The sequence below is a fragment of the Erythrolamprus reginae genome, chromosome 7 (genome assembly GCF_031021105.1).
Source record: "Erythrolamprus reginae isolate rEryReg1 chromosome 7, rEryReg1.hap1, whole genome shotgun sequence".
Taxonomy (NCBI): Eukaryota; Metazoa; Chordata; class Lepidosauria; order Squamata; family Dipsadidae; genus Erythrolamprus; species Erythrolamprus reginae.
The window spans coordinates 72,647,827-72,666,558 of NC_091956.1; the positions used below are offsets into that span (position 1 = coordinate 72,647,827).

General features: G+C 39.5%; 1 protein-coding gene across 1 annotated transcript in view; it reads right to left on the reverse strand.

Moving 5' to 3' along the window:
* Positions 1-2,653: 2,653 nt before the first annotated feature.
* The window catches only part of GATB (glutamyl-tRNA amidotransferase subunit B), a 38,857-nt gene continuing 22,778 nt past the window's right edge, over positions 2,654-18,732 (reverse strand). Inside the window, exons 8-13 of the mRNA XM_070757819.1 lie at positions 17,796-17,840; positions 14,032-14,221; positions 11,653-11,786; positions 9,028-9,106; positions 4,698-4,832; positions 2,654-3,105 (exon numbers count right to left, since the gene is read on the reverse strand). Of these exons, the coding sequence (XP_070613920.1) occupies positions 2,980-3,105; positions 4,698-4,832; positions 9,028-9,106; positions 11,653-11,786; positions 14,032-14,221; positions 17,796-17,840 (709 nt within the window). The 3' untranslated portion in view covers positions 2,654-2,979. The remainder of the gene's footprint in view (positions 3,106-4,697; positions 4,833-9,027; positions 9,107-11,652; positions 11,787-14,031; positions 14,222-17,795; positions 17,841-18,732) is intronic.

Consider the following 18,732-nt stretch of genomic DNA (forward strand, 5'->3'; position numbering starts at 1 on the left):
TTGCTGTTAGCTGCCCCAAGTCTTCGGAGAGGGGCAGCATACAAATCCAATAAGTAAGTAAGTAAGTAAGTAAGTAAGTAAGTAAGTAAGTAAGTAAGTAAGTAAGTAAGTAAGTAAGTAAGTAAGTAAATAAATAAATAAAACAAAGATACAACAGCAATTTAAATTTTCTTTCTACTATATGGAGCTACTGTTACGAGTTACTAGAGAAATCTTTTAACCGTAGAAAACAGTGAAATTATAAACATTGGAAAGTAAATATTACAGTCACAAAAATGCTGTGAGCAGACAATATACCCTTGGGAATATAAGGGCTAAGAAAACTATTCTGGGCTGCATTTCACACATCAAAAGCCCACAAATCTTTCAGAAGGCACTGAAGTCGAGTGCTGCAGTATACTGCTGTAATTACCCAGCCATGATTATAGCACTAATTCAAGCTGTAGCGTTGTAATTATTCTGATATAAATGCCATCGCAGGGAAAGGGAAAATTGCATCTTGGTTAATGCGGCTCTGGATTGCTTGCATAAGTAAGCTATTTGGGATAATTCAGTGATGGGTACTATACCCAAAAAAGGCATTTAGGAAGTTAAGCAATCTCTGAAATACTTTTTCAGTAGTATTGCGTTAACAGCAGCCCCATACAATTTAAATAAACTATTTTACTAAATTCCACCTATCCAATCGGAGCCCGGAGTACTTCTAGCATTTTTTTCTGGATATTTATTTGCCTCTACAGTGATACCTTGTCTTACAAACTTAATTGGTTCTGGGAAGAGGTTCTTATGGTGAAAAGTTTGTAAGACGAAACAATGTTTCCCATAGGAATCAATGGAAAAGCGATAAATGCGTGCAAGCCCAAAATTTACCCCTTTTGCCAGCCAAAGCGTGCGTTTTTGCGCTGCTGGGATTCCCTGAGGGTCCCCTCCATGGGAAACCCCACCTCCAGACTTCCGTTGCCAGCAAAGCACCCATTTTTGCGCTGCTGGGATTTCCCTGCTGGGATTCCCCTGCAGCATCACAAAAACATGGAAGTCTGGAGGTGGTGTTTCCCATGGAGGGGAGCCTCAGGGGAATCCCAGCAGCACAAAAACGGGTGCTTCGCTGGCAACGGAAGTCCGGAGGCGGGGCATCCCAGCGGCGGCAGTGGGTTTGTAAGGTGAAAATAGTTTGTAAGAAGAGGCAAAAAAATCTTAAACCCTGGGTTTGTATGACAAGGCGTTTGTAAGATGAGGTATCACTGAATTTGGATTGAATGTACAGTGTTCCCTCGATTTTCGCGGGCTCGAACTTCGTGAAAAGTCTATACCACGGTTTCCCAAAAATATTAATTAAAAAATACTTAGCGGGTTTTTTTCCCTATACCATGGTTTTTCCCACCCGATGACATCATATGTCATCACCAAACTTTCGTCTGCCTTTAATAAATATTTTTTTTAATAAACTTTAATAAATAAACATGGTGAGTAATAATCTGAATGGTTGTTAAAGGAATGGAAAATTGCAATTTAGGGGTTTAAAGTGTTAAGGGAAGGCTTGTGATACTGTTCATAGCCAAAAATAGTGTATTTACTTCTGCATCTCTACTTCGCGGAAATTCAACTTTCGCGGGAGGTCTCGGAACACATCCCCCACGAAAAGCGAGGGAACACTATATATTTTGATATACCCATATTTTTCAAAGTATAAGACGCACCTGTTTCCCCTTAAGAGTTGTGAGAAACTGTTTTGGATACATCATACTTTAAGCAAAATTGAAAAGTGACAAATTTTGTGTCATCCCACCTGGAGGGATCCCAAGATATCTTATACAAATAGGGCAGGGACAGATTTGGATTATTTACTTCTGCATTTGTGCATGGTTTTTTCTATGTCCTAGTTTTAGGAGCTCCCGATGGCTCACTTGCCCCAATCTCTCTCTGGCTCCTTACCAGGCACTGCTGTTGCTATCCACTTGGAGGAAGGGACGAAAGAGCTTGGCTTTCCCATAAAGTTAAAAGAGCCATGCAAAGGGTTAGTCTCTAACTTTTCATTTTTCACTGATTGCATACATCACCATTAGTATTATAGGCCCAAACCATTATCAAGAAAGCCTCTCAGTTTGTTTGTTTTTCTATGTATCCGACTTAAAAAGCAAACAGAAACTCACTTCCGCCTGCAACAACCAACTCAATTTGTTGACCAACTCAACCCAACAATGATAACCCAATTTCATTTGCATTCAGACCAAAATGCGTATTTAGTTTTCAAGCACAGGTTACCTGAATCCAGTTGGTTTTGTGCATGTATATCTTTCTTTCTTTTTCTTTCTTTCTTTCTTTCTTCATTCATTCATTCAATTTTTATGCCCCCCTTCTCCTTAGACTCAGGGCGGCTTACAACATGTTAGCAATAGCACTTTTTTTAACAGAGCTAGGCTATTGCCCCCACAATCTGGGTCCCCATTTTACCCACCTCGGAAGGATGGAAGGCTGAGTCAACCTTGAGCCGGTGATGACATTTGAACCGCTGACCTTCAGACCTATCTTTCTTGCGAATGTACATCTTTTCATCTTGCAAAAACCTTGCTTATTCTCTTTTAGTTTTAAACCGACTATAGGCTTATGGATTGTAATTTTAATAGTGCAAACCACGTGCAATTGACAGATCGGGTTTTATCATAGATTTCATCTGTTATTTATTATTTCATTTTACAACTTTTAATTGTATATTTACTGCGTGTTTTCATTCGCTCTGGTCTATGACCATAATAAACGGAATTGAAAACTCACGCACACTGCAGTCTTCCCCACCCCTATCTAGAGTTTATATTCTGAATTTATAGGAACATAAGAAGATAATAACCTAACATGTTCTCCTCCCAGAAAAATGGCTCAAAACGATAAATTGCTCTGAGCATTGCATTAAAACTTACACAATGGTTTGATGCTATTGAGAATGCTAAAAAACAGTAGATCAGACACATAATTTTTAGTCCTCTATGACAGCAGCTTCTCCAGAATTTGTTTCACAGTTACAGGATCTGATCGTCCTCTCGTGGTTCTTTGGACGTGTCCAATTATGGAATTCAGGACCTTCCGGTTGCCACTCTTTACCTCTGCCACCTAAACAGAGAAGGTTCATAGACCATGGGTTATGATTGATTGTACTGAACATCTTGGCTGCATAGCTAGAGGTATAACAAGCAGGAAGAGGGAGATTGTGATCCTGCTATATAGAGCGCTGGTGAGACCACATTTGGAATACTGTGTTCAGTTCTGGAGAGCTCACCTACAAAAAGATATTGACAAAATTGAACGGGTCCAAAGACGGGCTACAAGAATGGTGGAAGGTCTTAAGCATAAAACGTATCAGGAAAGACTTAATGAACTCAATCTGTATAGTCTGGAGGACAGAAGGAAGTTTGGAGGACATAGGGGAAGGTTTGGTAGGGAAGGTTTGCCTATTTGCCGATGACTCTAAAGTGTGCAATAGGGTTGATATTCCTAGAGGGGTCTGTAATATGGTAAATGATTTAGCTTTACTAGATAAATGGTCAAAGCAATGGAAACTGCAGTTTAATGTTTCCAAATGTAAAATAATGCACTTGGGGAAAAGGAATCCTCAATCTGAGTATTGCATTGGCAGTTCTGTGTTAGCAAAACTTCAGAAGAGAAGGATTTAGGGGTAGTGATTTCTGACAGTCTCAAAATGGGTGAGCAGTGTGGTCGGGCGGTAGAAAAAGCAAGTAGGATGCTTGGCTGCATAGCTAGAGGTATAACAAGCAGGAAGAGGGAGATTGTGATCCCCTTATATAGAGCACTGGTGAGACCACATTTGGAATACTGTGTTCGGTTCTGGAGACCTCACCTACAAAAATATATTGACAAAATTGAACGAGTCCAAAGACGGGCTACAAGAATGGTGGAAGGTCTTAAGCATAAAACCTATCAGGAAAGACTTCATGAACTTAATCTGTATAGTCTGGAGGACAGAAGGAAAAGGGGGGACATGATCGAAACATTTAAATATGTTAAAGGGCTAAATAAGGTCCAGGAGGAAAGTGTTTTTAATAGGAAAGTGAACACAACAACAAGGGGGCACAATCTGAAGTTAGTTGGGGGAAAGATCAAAAGCAACATGAGAAAATATTATTTTACTGAAAGAGTAGTAGATCCTTGGAACAAACTTCCAGCAGACGTGGTTGGTAAATCCACAGTAACTGAATTTAAACATGCCTGGGATAAACATATATCCATTGTAAGATAAAATACAGGAAATAGTATAAGGGCAGACTAGATGGACCATGAGGTCTTTTTCTGCCGTCAGACTTCTATGTTTCTACTTTTGAAGAATTTTTATTTTAGAGCCTTCAGAAAAATCAGCATTGTGCTCTATATGTTCAGGAACAAACAGGATTGTTTTCATGCCGCTTATACAAAAGGGAAACGCCACTCTGATGTTCAGAAAGCATTCAAGTCATGTAATCTGTGACATCCCCAGCAAGCAGGTCTTAGTTGTTAGGTCAAGTTTCTGTCTTTCGTGGCTATTTCATGTGTCACAAAGCAATTTGTTCCATTCTCTCTCTCTCAAGAGTTGCCAAACAACATAGCAATCTGAATGGTAAAGGCAGTTTACGTTTCGTATCTCTCCTACCCACCCCTAAAGTGTCAAAACCTCTTTCTTCCCAATTTCCCTGGTCTGTGATCAATATCACCTCTTTCTGATGGTCCCTCATCACCGTCTGACAGATACGCTCAAGTTCATTCCCATCCAGGATTAGATTGAGTTTCTTTTCTTTTACAATCAGAGCTGGCGACTTCTCATCCCGCTTCCACATCTCTTCCAACACCTGCGGCATCAAGATAAAAGAAAATTGATGGCTGGAGCATGCCTCTCGTCTTCCGAAGGCAAGATCGAGTGGAGAAGGAAAAGAAAGTAAAAAAAGACAAGCAGTTAAGGCTTCAAGGTTTCCCTTGTTACTCAAAAAAAGATACCAGGCAGAAAAATCGTGGCTTGGGACCCAGGGGAAGAGCCTTCTCTGTGGCGGCCCCGGCCCTCTGGAATCAACTCCCTCTAGAGATTCGAACAGCCCCCACCCTCCTCGCCTTCCGTAAAATGCTAAAGACCCACTTTTGTCGCCAGGCGTGGGGATAATTACCACCTTCCCCCCCTTTTTTATTATGTTTTTGGCCTTACTGTATGATAGATTAGGTTGAATGTGTATCACTGCATAGTTAGGGATTTTACTATGTTATTAATTTATTTATTAGATTTGTATGCCGCCCCTTTCCATAGACTTAAATTGATTTAATTTTTATTATTGGATTTGTAATGTATTGTATTACTGTTATGCTGTGAGCTGCCCCGAGTCTTCGGAGAGGGGCGGCATACAAATCTAATTAACTAAACTACACTAAACTACTTAAGTCTTATGCTATTCTACTTCTTCAAATAAGGAGACGCAGCTAATAGTAACAGCAGTACTTCTACTTTAGAATTAGGAAACATTTTTACTGTCCTGAGCTGTTTTAAAGGTTTTCCTAAATTTTAAAACACTCAGGATATTAGGGATCAAAACCAAAAACTGCATTCGTAGTACAGTGATACCTCGTCATACAAACTTTGCCTCTTATTCCAAACTATTTTCACCTTACAAACCCAAGCCGCCGCCACTGGGATTCCCCACCTCTGGACTTCTGCTGCCAGCGAAGCGCCCGTTTTTGCGCTGCTGGGATTCCCCTGAGGCTCCCCTCCATGGGAAACACCACCTCCGGACTTCCGTGTTTTTGTGATGCTGCAGGGAATCCCAGCAGCGCAGAAATGCGCGTTTCGCTGGCAACGGAACTCCGGAGGTGGGGTTTCCCAGCGAGGGGAGCCTCAGTGAAATTGCAGCATCACAAAAAGTAATACAATGCTTGGATTATTGCAATCAGTTCATGCAAAATGATTGTCACGCTTTAAATTCTGTGCTATTAATTTATATATGCTAAAAATATTTCAAATGCAGCAATCCCACTCATAGTTAGCAATTCCTTAACAAAATTAGACAACTGAATTAAGTTTTACTGTGTTATATTTATATTATTATTATTATTATTATTATTATTATTATTATTATTATTATTATTATTATTATTATTAGTAATTAGATTTATATGCCGCCCCTCTACAAGAATTAATTCAGTACAGTTTTCTTATAACGGGTAAGAATACTGTCCCAGAATTTAGCAGAGTATCTTCTATAGGTTGATAATATATGTACTCTACATTTAATGCAATGATCTATAGTTGACTATTCTATATTAAACTGCACTGGTCCTGCTGTGGACTACAACAGCCTACTAATTTGCATTTTGTTAGGAAAAAATAATATGTCCTAAAGGCAAAAGGAAGTGATAAAATGGTCAGCAAATGTAATGTATTTATTGATTTAAATAAAGTATTAAGATCAAAAATTTTGTAATCCTAAGAAATATAAGTACAGTACAACCAGACTATAGTGCAAGGATAATAGGATTCCTTAAGAATCAGGGCTGTACTAGAGAAAAGATGTTTCTCAGACTGAAATATTTTAAGATAATCATCTTGTGCTCATTAAAATTGACATTTAACGCTTTACTATATAGGCAGGGCATTGCCTTGCTTCATTGTAAGAGGTCTTCCCATTTGTTTTGGAAGATAAAAGAGCTGAGCAACTCCCCAGTAGTATAATTACAGTCAGCACTATTATATTGGGCACTGATTTACATTTAATGACATTTAGGGAAATTGAATTAATTTTAGGTTAAACGGTTTAAATATTCAGTATGATTGCTTTTCAAATATCCCAGGATTTTTGTCATTTTTTTTTTTACATTAAAAATTATAGTTTCACTTTGCAGGCCATGTGTGACTTTGAAAGCACAGGCAGAAGGGCTCACAAAGAATAGATACAGATTGAACCATAGGAACTGGTAGTACCCTGTTTTCCCGAAAATAAGACATACCCCAAAAGTAAGGCATGTCAGAGGTTTTGCAGAATTTGCTAATATAAGGCATCCCCCCAAAAATAAGGCGTAGTCAAGTTTACATACGGTACGGTGGAAAAATATACGGTACCATTCAAAGCTGTTCATAGTGGTACCGTAATATTGTGGCGTCCCCTGCTGGCCCCTTCCATCGCTTTGTACCGTCCAGTACAGCAGACACAGTCTGCTGCTGTCTCACCGCCATTACAGTCTCCACTGCAGTGCGTACTGTAGTTCCCCTGGTGGCCGGAAGCTGCAATAGCGGGAGTATACTGTTGTACCATATAAGTGCCGTCGTTTGTGTGTGTGGGTGCCATACTGACAGGTACCGTACCGTAATCAGTGTACCGTACGGTACACTTTCTTTGGGGGTGTCAGCTTTTCTACCTGTGAATTTGTCTTATTTGAGAAATATAAGGCACCCCCCGAAAATAAGATGTAGCACAACTTTTGGAGCAAAAATTAATATAAGACAGTGTCTTATTTTTGGGGAAACACAGTAAAAGTTGCACAGGGAGTATAGTTTTTACAGAAAAAAACAAATAAACCCAAACATACTCCCTCCCCCCACGAAGACTTTCAAAAATATTCATTAAAATCAAGTCCTATCTCGCACACCAAGATATCACTACCAAATAAATTATTATTTGAAGAATGGTTAAGGGTAGCCTTGGGTCATACATTTTTTATTTTCTGGAGAATATGTTTAGATGTGCTTTCCTGTCTTGCCTTATCTCCTTACCTATTTATTCTTTAGAAAGTCACATTTAGTAAGGAACCATTATCTAGTATCTTTTTTACTGAATTGATTAAATGGGCTGCCATACTGACAAAAAACCTTAATGGTTTAGGGAAGAAAATACACTCAATAAAAGTGGATCTAAAAAAAGAGTGTTGAAGCAATAGGTCATAAAAACTGAAAACTAAGTCACAGCTAATTCCAAACTTTTCCCTTCTGAATTTTTAAACAAACTAAATGCTAATATCCCTTAGAGCAGTGATTTTCAACCTTTTTTGAGCCGCGGCACATTTTTTACATTTACAAAACCATGGGGCACATTGAGTGGGAAGGAGGGGGCTAAAAAAAGTTTGGACAAAAAAAATTTCTCTCTCTCTTTTCCTCCCTTTCGCTCTATTTCTCTCTCCCTCCCTCTTCCTTCCTTCCTCTTTTTTGCTCTCTTTCTCTCTCCCTCCCTCCCTCTGTCTTTCTCTCTCCCACCTTCCCTCCCTCCCTCTTTCTCTCTCTCTCTTTCTTTCTTTTTCTTCTTTCTTTCTTTCTTTCTCTCTCTCTTGCTTTCTTTCTCTCTCTTGTTCTCCTCTCTCTCTTGCTTTTTCTTTCTCTCTCTCGTTCTCTTTCTTTTTCTCTCCCTTGCTTTCTTTCTCTCTCTTTCTTGCTTTCTTTCTCTCTCTCTTGTTTTCTTTCTCTCTTGCTTGCTTGCTTTCTCTCTCTCTTGCTCTTTCTTTCTCTCTTTCTCTTGCTTTCTCCCTCCCACTCTCTTGTTTTTTTTCTCTCTCTGAGCTTCGCGGCACACCTGACCATGTCTCACGGCACACTAGTGTGCCACGGCACACTGGTTGAAAAACACTGCCTTAGAGAACAGATGGCTTTAATTCTGATGAACCATATAGTCCAGATTAATAAAACAATTCAGGATATTTACTTTCCGCTAAGTTATATACTAAATGAATCATTTGCCTTTAAAAGTTTGGCATTTCAGGCGAAGAATGTCTATATCAGTTCCTCTTATACTCTATCTTTACGCCTATCTTTATTGTCACAAACCTCATTTGGACTTGAAGCTAGACCATATGTCCATTGTTTAAATAAAATTTAAGAATTTATAAGTCAGGGTGATAATATGCAAATACTTCTCATATCAGCAATCCATTGTTAATGCACATGAGGTTTGTGGAAATAGCAGAAACCTATCCTTTTGGGTTGTTTTAAGTTGAGTCCTAATTATAAATCATACAACCAATTGAAATACACTTTCACATAAAGAAGCCCTATGGGAAAATAATATTGCTAATAAATACCTCTTTGGCTGCTGAAGTTGAAATTTTTCTACTTGATACCAGGTTCAGTAGTTCAGCCAAAAGAACAGGAGTGACTGGACTAAAGCATAAAGCAAATGAAATAAATTAGAAATGATACAACCTTGATTCAGCGGGTTTATAAAATATTTTGTGTCACATACTCGAAAGGTATTACAGTATTGCTACTCTGGGCTTGCTGAATAAAGAATTCTATTCTATTCTGTTATGTTCTACTCTACTCTGCTGGAAATGGGATGTGACAGTTCCCAAAGGTAAATTACCAGAAGGCTAATTAATGTGTTTGCCTCCTTCTACTTTTTTATTGTCTCTGTTGTGGTTAGCTCTGGCCCAGCTCCTGCCCCAAGGACTGTGGATATGGGGGAGACATCCACATGCTGCAGGCCTGTTTTGCCCCTGGTGGAATCTGCTGATGAAGGCTCCTCTGACCAAGAAGTCATGAGTGACAGGGAGGAGGAGAGTGTGGCAGACAGCTCAGAAGGAGATAAATTATCTAGCTCCTCCTTGGATTCAGAACAAGAGTTAATGATACAGCCACGCATGCGGAGAGCGATGCATAGGCAACAACAACTGAGAGATTATTATCAAAGAAAATGAGGCCACCTGTGGTTGGGTGGGGCTGTGGTAATTAGTGAGGCTGCTATAAATAGCAGCCTGTGGGTTTGGCCATTGTGGAGGATTATCTGTTTCGTGACTGCTTTGCTGACTTTGACCTTTTGTGTGCTGATTTTTCCCCGCTTTGAAACTAACCCAGAGCAAAGTGTGTTTCACTTTGTGAAAGAAGAAGGATTGTGAATTGCCTCACAGCTGCAAGCTAAGTATCACAGAACTGATAAGGGACTTGTACAAATTACCAGTTTGTTTGGAGAGGAGTTCTCTTGGCTATACAAAAAGAGTGCTCTGTTTATTTGCATTTTCGGTATAAAGAACGTTGTTTTGAATTTTCAAACGTGTGTGTGTGTCTGAAATTGTATGTGTGCATTTTGGGGAGGATTCTACCAGAGAGCTCGACAGAACAGTCTCCAAGAATATTCATTCATCTGCCCATTTATTTCTGCATTCTTTTTTTACCTGACCATTTTTTCATGCAAATTCTACCCCCCCCATTCACCTCCCCTCACAAAAATATCAAAAGTAGTTATTAAGTTGGCATAATCTACTACTATAAGTTGGCACATAGAAGTATTTTATACACTCGGACGGATATATATTGTTAATTGTGCAACATTTTCCATTTCATTTTGTTGCTTTAAGAAAGATAGCCCGAAAGTTTCATACACAAGTTCACAGTTAGTCCCGCAAAACCATAAAGTTTCAGAAATACAAGTTCAGATTCATTGCTTTGCTTATATTACACATTAAGCTTTTATTAAACATACCACTTTCATCCTGCAATTACAAGTCAGCATTGGCAATACATTTGGTGGTATATCTCATTGGAAACAATGCACTGATAATTGATATCTGCATTCTAATGTAAGTGTATATGGATAGCTGTTTGTAAAACAATATTAGAAACATAGAAACATAGAAGTCTGACGGCAGAAAAAGACCTCATGGTCCATCTAGTCTGCCCTTATACTATTTCCTGTATTTTATCTTACAATGGATATATGTTTATCCCAGGCATGTTTAAATTCAGTTACTGTGGATTTACCAACCACGTCTGCTGGAAGTTTGTTCCAAGGATCTACTACTCTTTCAGTAAAATAATATTTTCTCATGTTGCCTTTGATCTTTCCTCCAACTAACTTCAGATTGTGTCCCCTCGTTCTTGTGTTCACTTTCCTATTAAAAACACTTCCCTCCTGGACCTTATTTAACCCTTTAACATATTTAAATGTTTTGATCATGTCCCTCCTTTTCCTTCTGTCCTCCAGACTATACAGATTGAGTTCATGAAGTCTTTCCTGATACGTTTTATGCTTAAGACCTTCCACCATTCTTGTAGCCCATCTTTGGACCCGTTCAATTTTGTCAATATCTTTTTGTAGGTGAGGTCTCCAGAACTGAACACAGTATTCCAAATGTGGTCTCACCAGCGCTCTATATAAGGGGATCACAATCTCCCTCTTCCTGCTTGTTATACCTCTAGCTATGCAGCCAAGCATCCTACTTGCTTTTCCTACCGCCCGACCACACTGCTCACCAATGTTGAGACTGTCAGAAATCACTACCCCTAAATCCTTCTCTTCTGAAGTTTTTGCTAACACATATTCTTCAGATGTTTATGACTCTTATGTTGGCAAGCAGCCATACTGTCTACATTTTTGACGAGTCCTAGAGAAATGGGCTCTTCTTATTTGAAAAGCATCAAATCGGATATTCCTTATTTTATATTTTGTCCCTTTCTTTTCTTCTTGATAATGGGAGACTTTATTTCCCTAGGGTGGATCTTCTCTCCCTTAGCAAATATTTAGGTTAAGTCTGCTTTAACAAAACAAATATTCAGATGAAAAACTGAATTCTGCAGACTGCTGTGACAGCACGTTCACAGAATCCTTTATTTATATGCCCATATGTCATCAGAAGATGCTATTTAGTTTGAAAAGGTAGTCATTGGCGTAGAGGATCTATTGGACCAAAATGAAAAATCTAAAGCCTCACCTTTCTTCTACAGTAAAGTTATATAATTTTAGGTAACTGAGGAAATTATTTATAACCCAGCCAATCACTTTTTTGGGATTCATTTCTGTTGCCTTCACAACGCTTTCAAAAAATTCCATTAAGCCATCTTCATTCTGTTAAGATAGAAAATGTATTTAAACAAAGCAACCAAATCAACTTTCCCACGAACAAGCCATATCTTCAGATTTGAACTCATAAGTTGTGTGAAACTTTTGACTGTTTCACAATTCCCAGCAGTTTAAAAAACTATATACAGTGATACCTCGTCTTACAAACCCCTCGTCATACAAACGTTTTGAGATACAAACCCGGGGTTTAAGATTTTTTTTGCCTCTTCTTCCGAACTATTTTCACCTTACAAACCCAAGCCGCTGCCACTGGGATGCCCCACCTCTGGACTTCTGTTGCCAGCAAAGCGCCCATTTTTGCGCTGCTGGGATTCCCCTGACGCTCCCCTCCATGGGAAACCCCCCCTAAACACTTCCGTGTTTTTGCGATGCTGCAGGGGAATTCCAGCAGCGCAAAAACGGGCGCTTCGCTGGCAACAGAAGTCCGGAGGTGGGGTTTCCCAGCGAGGGGAGCCTCAGCGAAATCGCAGCATCACGAAAACACAGAAGGTCGGGTTTCGAGGACTTCCGTGTTTTTGCGATGCTACAATTTCGCTAAGACTCCCCTCACTGGGAAACCCCACCTCCGGACTTCCGTTGCCAGTGAAGCACCCGTTTTTGCGCTGCTGGGATTCACATGCTGCACGCCTGTTTTGCGCCCGGTGGAATCTGCTGATGAAGGCTCCTCTGACCAAGAAGACATGAGTGACAGGGAGGAGGAGAGTGTGGCAGACAGCTCAGATGGAGATCAATTATCTAGCTCCTCCTTGGATTTGGAACAAGAGTTAATGATATAGCCACGCATGCGGAGAGCGATGCATAGGCAACAACAACTGAGAGATTATTATCAAAGAAAATGAGGCCACCTGTGGTTGGGTGGGGCTGTGGTAATTAGTGACGCTGCTATAAATAGCAGCCTGTGGGTTTGGCCATTGTGGAGGATTATCTGATCGTTGTGTTTCGTGCCTGCTTTGCTGACTTTGACCTTTTTGTGTGCTGATTTTCCCCGCGCTTTGAAACTAAACCAGAGCAAAGTGTGTTTCACTTTGTGAAAGAAGAAGAACTGTGAATTGCCTCAGAGCTGCAAGCTAAGTATCACAGACCTGATAAGGGACTTGTACAAATTACCAGTTTGTTTGAAGACCGGTGCTCTTTGCTATACCAAAAGAGGGTTTGGTTTAAGTAAATTTTCATTATAAAGAACATTGTTATGAATTTTCAAACGTGTGTGTGTCTGAAATTTGTATCTGTGAATTTTTGGGAGGAGTCTACCAGAGAGCCCGACAGAACATATACCGAATGTAGCCCCGCTTAGCCTCTCATACAGAGGTTTCAGAGATTGAAAAAATGCCTCTGAAAAGGAGGGTTTAAAGATTGGAAGAAAGCCCCTGGAATGGAGTTTTCACAGGCTGTAAAAGTAAGGTACAAAGCTCACACCCACTGAACCTGTTGCTAAAGTTGACCTTGGGGAACAGCTGATTGAGGCTGTCCACCCTCCAGCTTTTTTCTTATTTTCTCCCCCAAAGCTAAGGTGCGTCTTATACTCCGAAAAATATGGTAAGTCCTGAAATGTGTACTTTTTAAATACAGTTTAGGAACGGAAACAAGTCAGATGAATTTAGATTATCTGGGAGTCTCGGTGTATCAAAACAATTGGGGGCAGGGATGTTTTTATACCTAAATGTAGACAGAATGGATAACAAAGATCAATTCTTTTCTACCAGATATACGAATATATTAATCCTGTCTCCAAGTGGTTGGCATCTGTCATAAGTACCGTATTCAATTTACAATGTTGTAAGATTTCAAAAGAAGTCTGAAACCTATCAGAGACAGGCTATGATTTAAAAATGTTTGATGAAGCACTGAAACATTTACTCTCTTTAATTTACTTGATCATTAGAAACATAGAAACATAGAAGACTGACGGCAGAAAAAGACCTCATGGTCCCTCTAGTCTGCCCTTATACTATTTTCTGTATTTTATCTTACAATGGATATATGTTTATCCCAGGCATGTTTAAATTCAGTTATTGTGGATTTACCAACTATGTATGCTGGAAGTTTGTTCCAAGGATCTACTACTCTTTCAATGAAATAATATTTTCTCATGTTGCTTTTGATCTTTCCCCCAACTAACTTCAGATTGTGTCCCCTTGTTCTTGTGTTCACTTTCCTATTAAAAACACTTCCCTCCTGGACCTTATTTAACCCTTTAACATATTTAAATGTTTCGATCAATACGAGTTACCTGTAAGATAAAGCTGTGTTGAGTCTGGATCCCGTAACGTTCAACAAACTTTGCTCTCTTGACACTGGGAAGATCTGGAAGTGTCTCCTGAATCAAATCAATATTTATCACTTGGTGGTCACTTATCTGAGTGGGCAGGGATTTAGCGTCAAAAAGAATCAATGGAGGAAGATTTGGCTCGGGCATAAACCTTGAAGAAAACAACAACAACAACAAAAACAACCCCATTTATTTTGATTGTTTTTAAAAATTAAATTTCCTACATATAAAAGCATATACTGTACCGTGTTTCCCCAAAAATAAGACACTGTCTTATATTAATTTTTGCTCCAAAAGTTGTGCTACGTCTTATTTTTGGGGGGTGCCTTATATTTCTCAAATAAGACAAATTCACAGGCAGAAAAGCTGACACCCCCAAAGAAAGTGTACCGTACACACAAACGACGGCACTTATATGGTACAACAGTATACTCCCGCTATTGCAGCTTCCGGCCACCAGAGGAACTACAGTCTACGCACTGTAGTGGAGACTGTAATAGCGGTGAGACAACAGCAGACTGTGTCTGCTGTACTGGATGGTACAAAGCAATGGAAGGGGCCAGCAGGGGACACCACATTATTACGGTACCGTTATGAACAGCTTTGAATGGTACCGTATGTTTTTCCACCGTACCATGTGTAAACTTGACTACGCCTTATTTTCGGGGAGTGCCTTATATTAGCAAATTCTGCAAAACCTCTGACATGCCTTACTTTTGGGGTACGTCTTATTTTTGGAGAAACAGGGTAGTTTAGGTTCTACATAAGAACTAACTGACAGTACAACCAACGACACACATAAGGACATCAAGGCTGAGAACAATCCTCTTAGCAGAAACAGATAAACCCCCAATTTATAAGGTGCAACCATCTTCCGAAAGCCATTAGTTTTTAAATGGCTGCCATTCAGAAACAGGAGTAAACTGACAGCATCAAAAGACAAAGGCTTTATTGAAAAGGACACTTATTCAAGACGTCAAGAAAATATAGTGATTAAATCTAGTTTCAGCCTTGCATAGCCAAATGATGGATTTACAAACTTAATTGAAGCTTTACATCTCTCTGCAAGTGATTGGATATATCCTTTACAAAAGCTGTATATATGCTTCAGGCGTTGATTTCAAAAGCAACGTTAAATAAAGAATAGCGTATTTTTTTCTCAAAAAAAAAAAAGGATATTCATCAGAAGCATTTTCTCTATTTAAAAAAAATACATCGAAATTTTGAGAAACAGATTTAGAAAAAGGAAGGCTTAAGAATTGGTTACTGCATTATATGCAGCATGAAATTGCTTTAGTTATACAAAGGAAATTTAACGTGGAAATGTAAGGATATCTTTGTTGTGTTTGATTTTTGTTGCGATTTCCCATTTGGGTTTTTATATGATTGTATTATGTTGTTTTGGTCTTTGACCATGAACAAGCGATGACATAACAATATCGTCTGGCAGTACCCAGGGGAAGAGCCTTCTCTGTGGCGGCCCCGACCCTCTGGAACCAACTCCCCCCAGATATCAGAGTTGCCCCTATCCTTCTTGCCTTTCGCAAGCTCCTCAAAACCCACCTCTGTCGTCAAGCATGGGGGAATTGAAATTTCCCCTTCCCCCTAGGCTTATAGAATTTATACATGGTATGTTTGTATGTATGATTGGTTCTTTAAATTGGGGTTTTTAAGATGATTTTTAATATTAGATTTGTTTACATTGTCTTTTTATTGTTGTTAGCCGCCCTGAGTCTGCGGAGAGGGGCGGCATACAAATCAAATCAAATCAAATCAAATTAAAAAAAATTAAAAAATCAAAAAATCAATCAATCAATCAATCAATCAATCAATAGCTAGCAACTGGAGTAGTGAGGCTTAACAACCAGGTTTTATTCAAAGAATTATGAAATGAGAAATTCAACTTCTCATACTATTTCTCTCCTACCCTATAAGGTGCTTGTCCCAAATATTCCTTTTTTTCAAAAGGTAACTGGACTTTCTGGTTTTTCTATGAAGATGTTTTACTTCTCATCCAAGGAGCTTCTTCAGTCCTGACTGGATGGTGGGAAATGGAAGTCAGAACTGAAGAAGCTTCCTGGATGACAGATGAAACGTCTTCAAAAAAAAACCAGAACATCTAGTTGCCTCTTGCAAAAACAAGCACCTTTGGGACAACCATAGAAACATAGAAACATAGAAGTCTGACGGCAGGAAAAGACCTCATGGTCCATCTAGTCTGCCTTTATACTATTTTCTGTATTTTATCTTAGGATGGATATATGTTTATCCCAGGCATGTTTACATTCAGTTACTGTGGATTTATCTACCACATCTGCTGGGAGTTTGTTCCAAGGATCTACTACTCTTTCAGTAAAATAATATTTTCTCATGTTGCTTTTGATCTTTCCCCCAACTAACTTCAGATTGTGTCCCCTTGTTCTTGTGTTCACTTTCCTATTAAAAACACTTCCCTCCCGGACCTTATTTAACCCTTTAATATATTTAAATGTTTCAATCATGTCCCCCCTTTCCCTTCTGTCCTCCAGACTATACAGATGGAGTTCATTAAGTCTTTCCTGATACGTTTTATGCTTAAGACCTTCCACCACTCTTGTAGCCCGTCTTTGGACCCGTTCAATTTTGTCAATATTTTTTTGTAGGTGAGGTCTCCAGAACTGAACACAATATTCCAAATGTGGTCTCACCAGCGCTCTCTACAGCGGGATCACAATCTCCCTCTTCCTGCTTGTTATACCTCTAGCTATGCAGCCAAGCATCCTACTTGCTTTCCTTACCGCCCGACCATGAACTGGACCATGAACCATGAACTGGATGCCTGAGAATTTCCATAGACATCTATAAAATGCTTAGAAAGTATACCCAGAAAATAAAGTGGGATTTCCGAAAACTGAGTAGAAAGTAGAAAGAAGAATGCCTTTAAGAAGGAAGCTTTTGCCTACTTTCAAATCTTTTCTTTTCTTCAAATGCTACGCATCATAGCATCCTGGGGAGTATTCCCAATCCCCAGAAGATATTTAAGATGAAGAAAGGAATTGAACGGGTGGGAAAATCATAATTTATTTATTTATTTATTAGATTTGTAGACTCGGGGCGACTAACAACAGTAGTAAACAGCCTATAACAAATCTAATGTTTAAAATAATTAAAAACCCTTATTTAAAACCAAACATACACACAAACATACCATGCATAAATTGTATAGGCCTAGGGGGAAAAGGGTAGTTCAGTTCCCCTAGGCCTGACGAGAGAGGTGGGTTTTAAGGAGCTTACGAAAGGCAAGGAGGGTGGGGGCAATTCTGATCTCCGGGGGGAGCTGGTTCCAGAGGGTCGGGGCCGCCACAGAGAAGGCTCTTCCCCTGGCTCCCGCCAGACGACATTGTTTAGTTGACGGGACCTGGAGAAGGCTGACTCTGTGGGACCTAACCGGTCGCTGGGATTCGTGCGGCAGAAGGCAGTCCCGGATATATTCTGGTCCGGTGCCATGAAGGGCTTTATAGGTCATAACCAACACTTTGAATTGTGACCGAAAACTGATTGGCAACCAATGCAGACTGCGGAGTGTTGGTGTAACATGGGCATACTTGGGGAAGCCCATGATTGCTCTCGCAGCTGCATTCTGCACGATCTGAAGTTTCCGAACACTTTTCAAAGTGTGCTTTTCATAACTCATCAATCTCACCATATATATTTTCCTGAAGGCAACATAACTTAAATAAAATTACCGATAATCCTGTTTTCCTTCTTTGTCCCGCATTGGCAGGGTGCATCTATAAAAGCAGAGAAGAAAAGTGCAATTACAAGAACTGGATTTAGCAAACCTGATAAGTTATGTAACTGGTTTTACCTCCTGTTAAAAGCTTTCGCATATTCTTGTCACAATGTTTAACGCCATGTGATCCAGATGTGCCAGTGGATGGTTTCTTTTGCCGTATAAGGCATGAGTTGATTCTTTAAAGGTCACAGCAACTAATTGTAAATGAATATGTTGTGCTTACTAAAAATAGTCAACACTCTGGCAGTTCAAGCCCTGGTAGCTCTGTGGAATGGGGTGAACTCTCATCACTCATCTCTAGCTCATGCCCTATCCATCCAGCAATTTGAAAGCATTATTGTAATAATAAATAAATAAATAAATAAATAATTATTATTATTGTTAGTACAAGGTACATTGTTGTTAGGGTTTGCCATTGTAAACTACCTATTGTAGTCTCTTGTACTATCACTTTAAATATTTTGGGCTGGTTCGCCATAAGAGGGCGCCAGTACTCCTTTCCCTCAATGATGCTTTATCGCTCATTCGCTTTTGCTTTGCCTTGATGGGGGGAGTGTATTTGCTTAGGGCTTGTTATGGATTGTTTCTATTTTGTATACAGTGTTCCCTCGATTTCCGCGGGGGATGCATTCCGAGACCGCCCGCGAAAGTCAAATTTCCGCGAAGTAGAGATGTGGAAGTAAATACACCATTTTTGGCTATGGACAGTATCACAAGCCTTCCCTTAACACTTTAAACCCCTGAATTACCATTTCCCATTCCCTTAACAACCATTTACTCACCATTATTACTGGTACTCACCATTGAATAAGGCACTTAGTGATCCTGATATTTATAAACATAATGATTTATTAACAATAGTTTTTTTTGTTATTTATTTGCAAAAA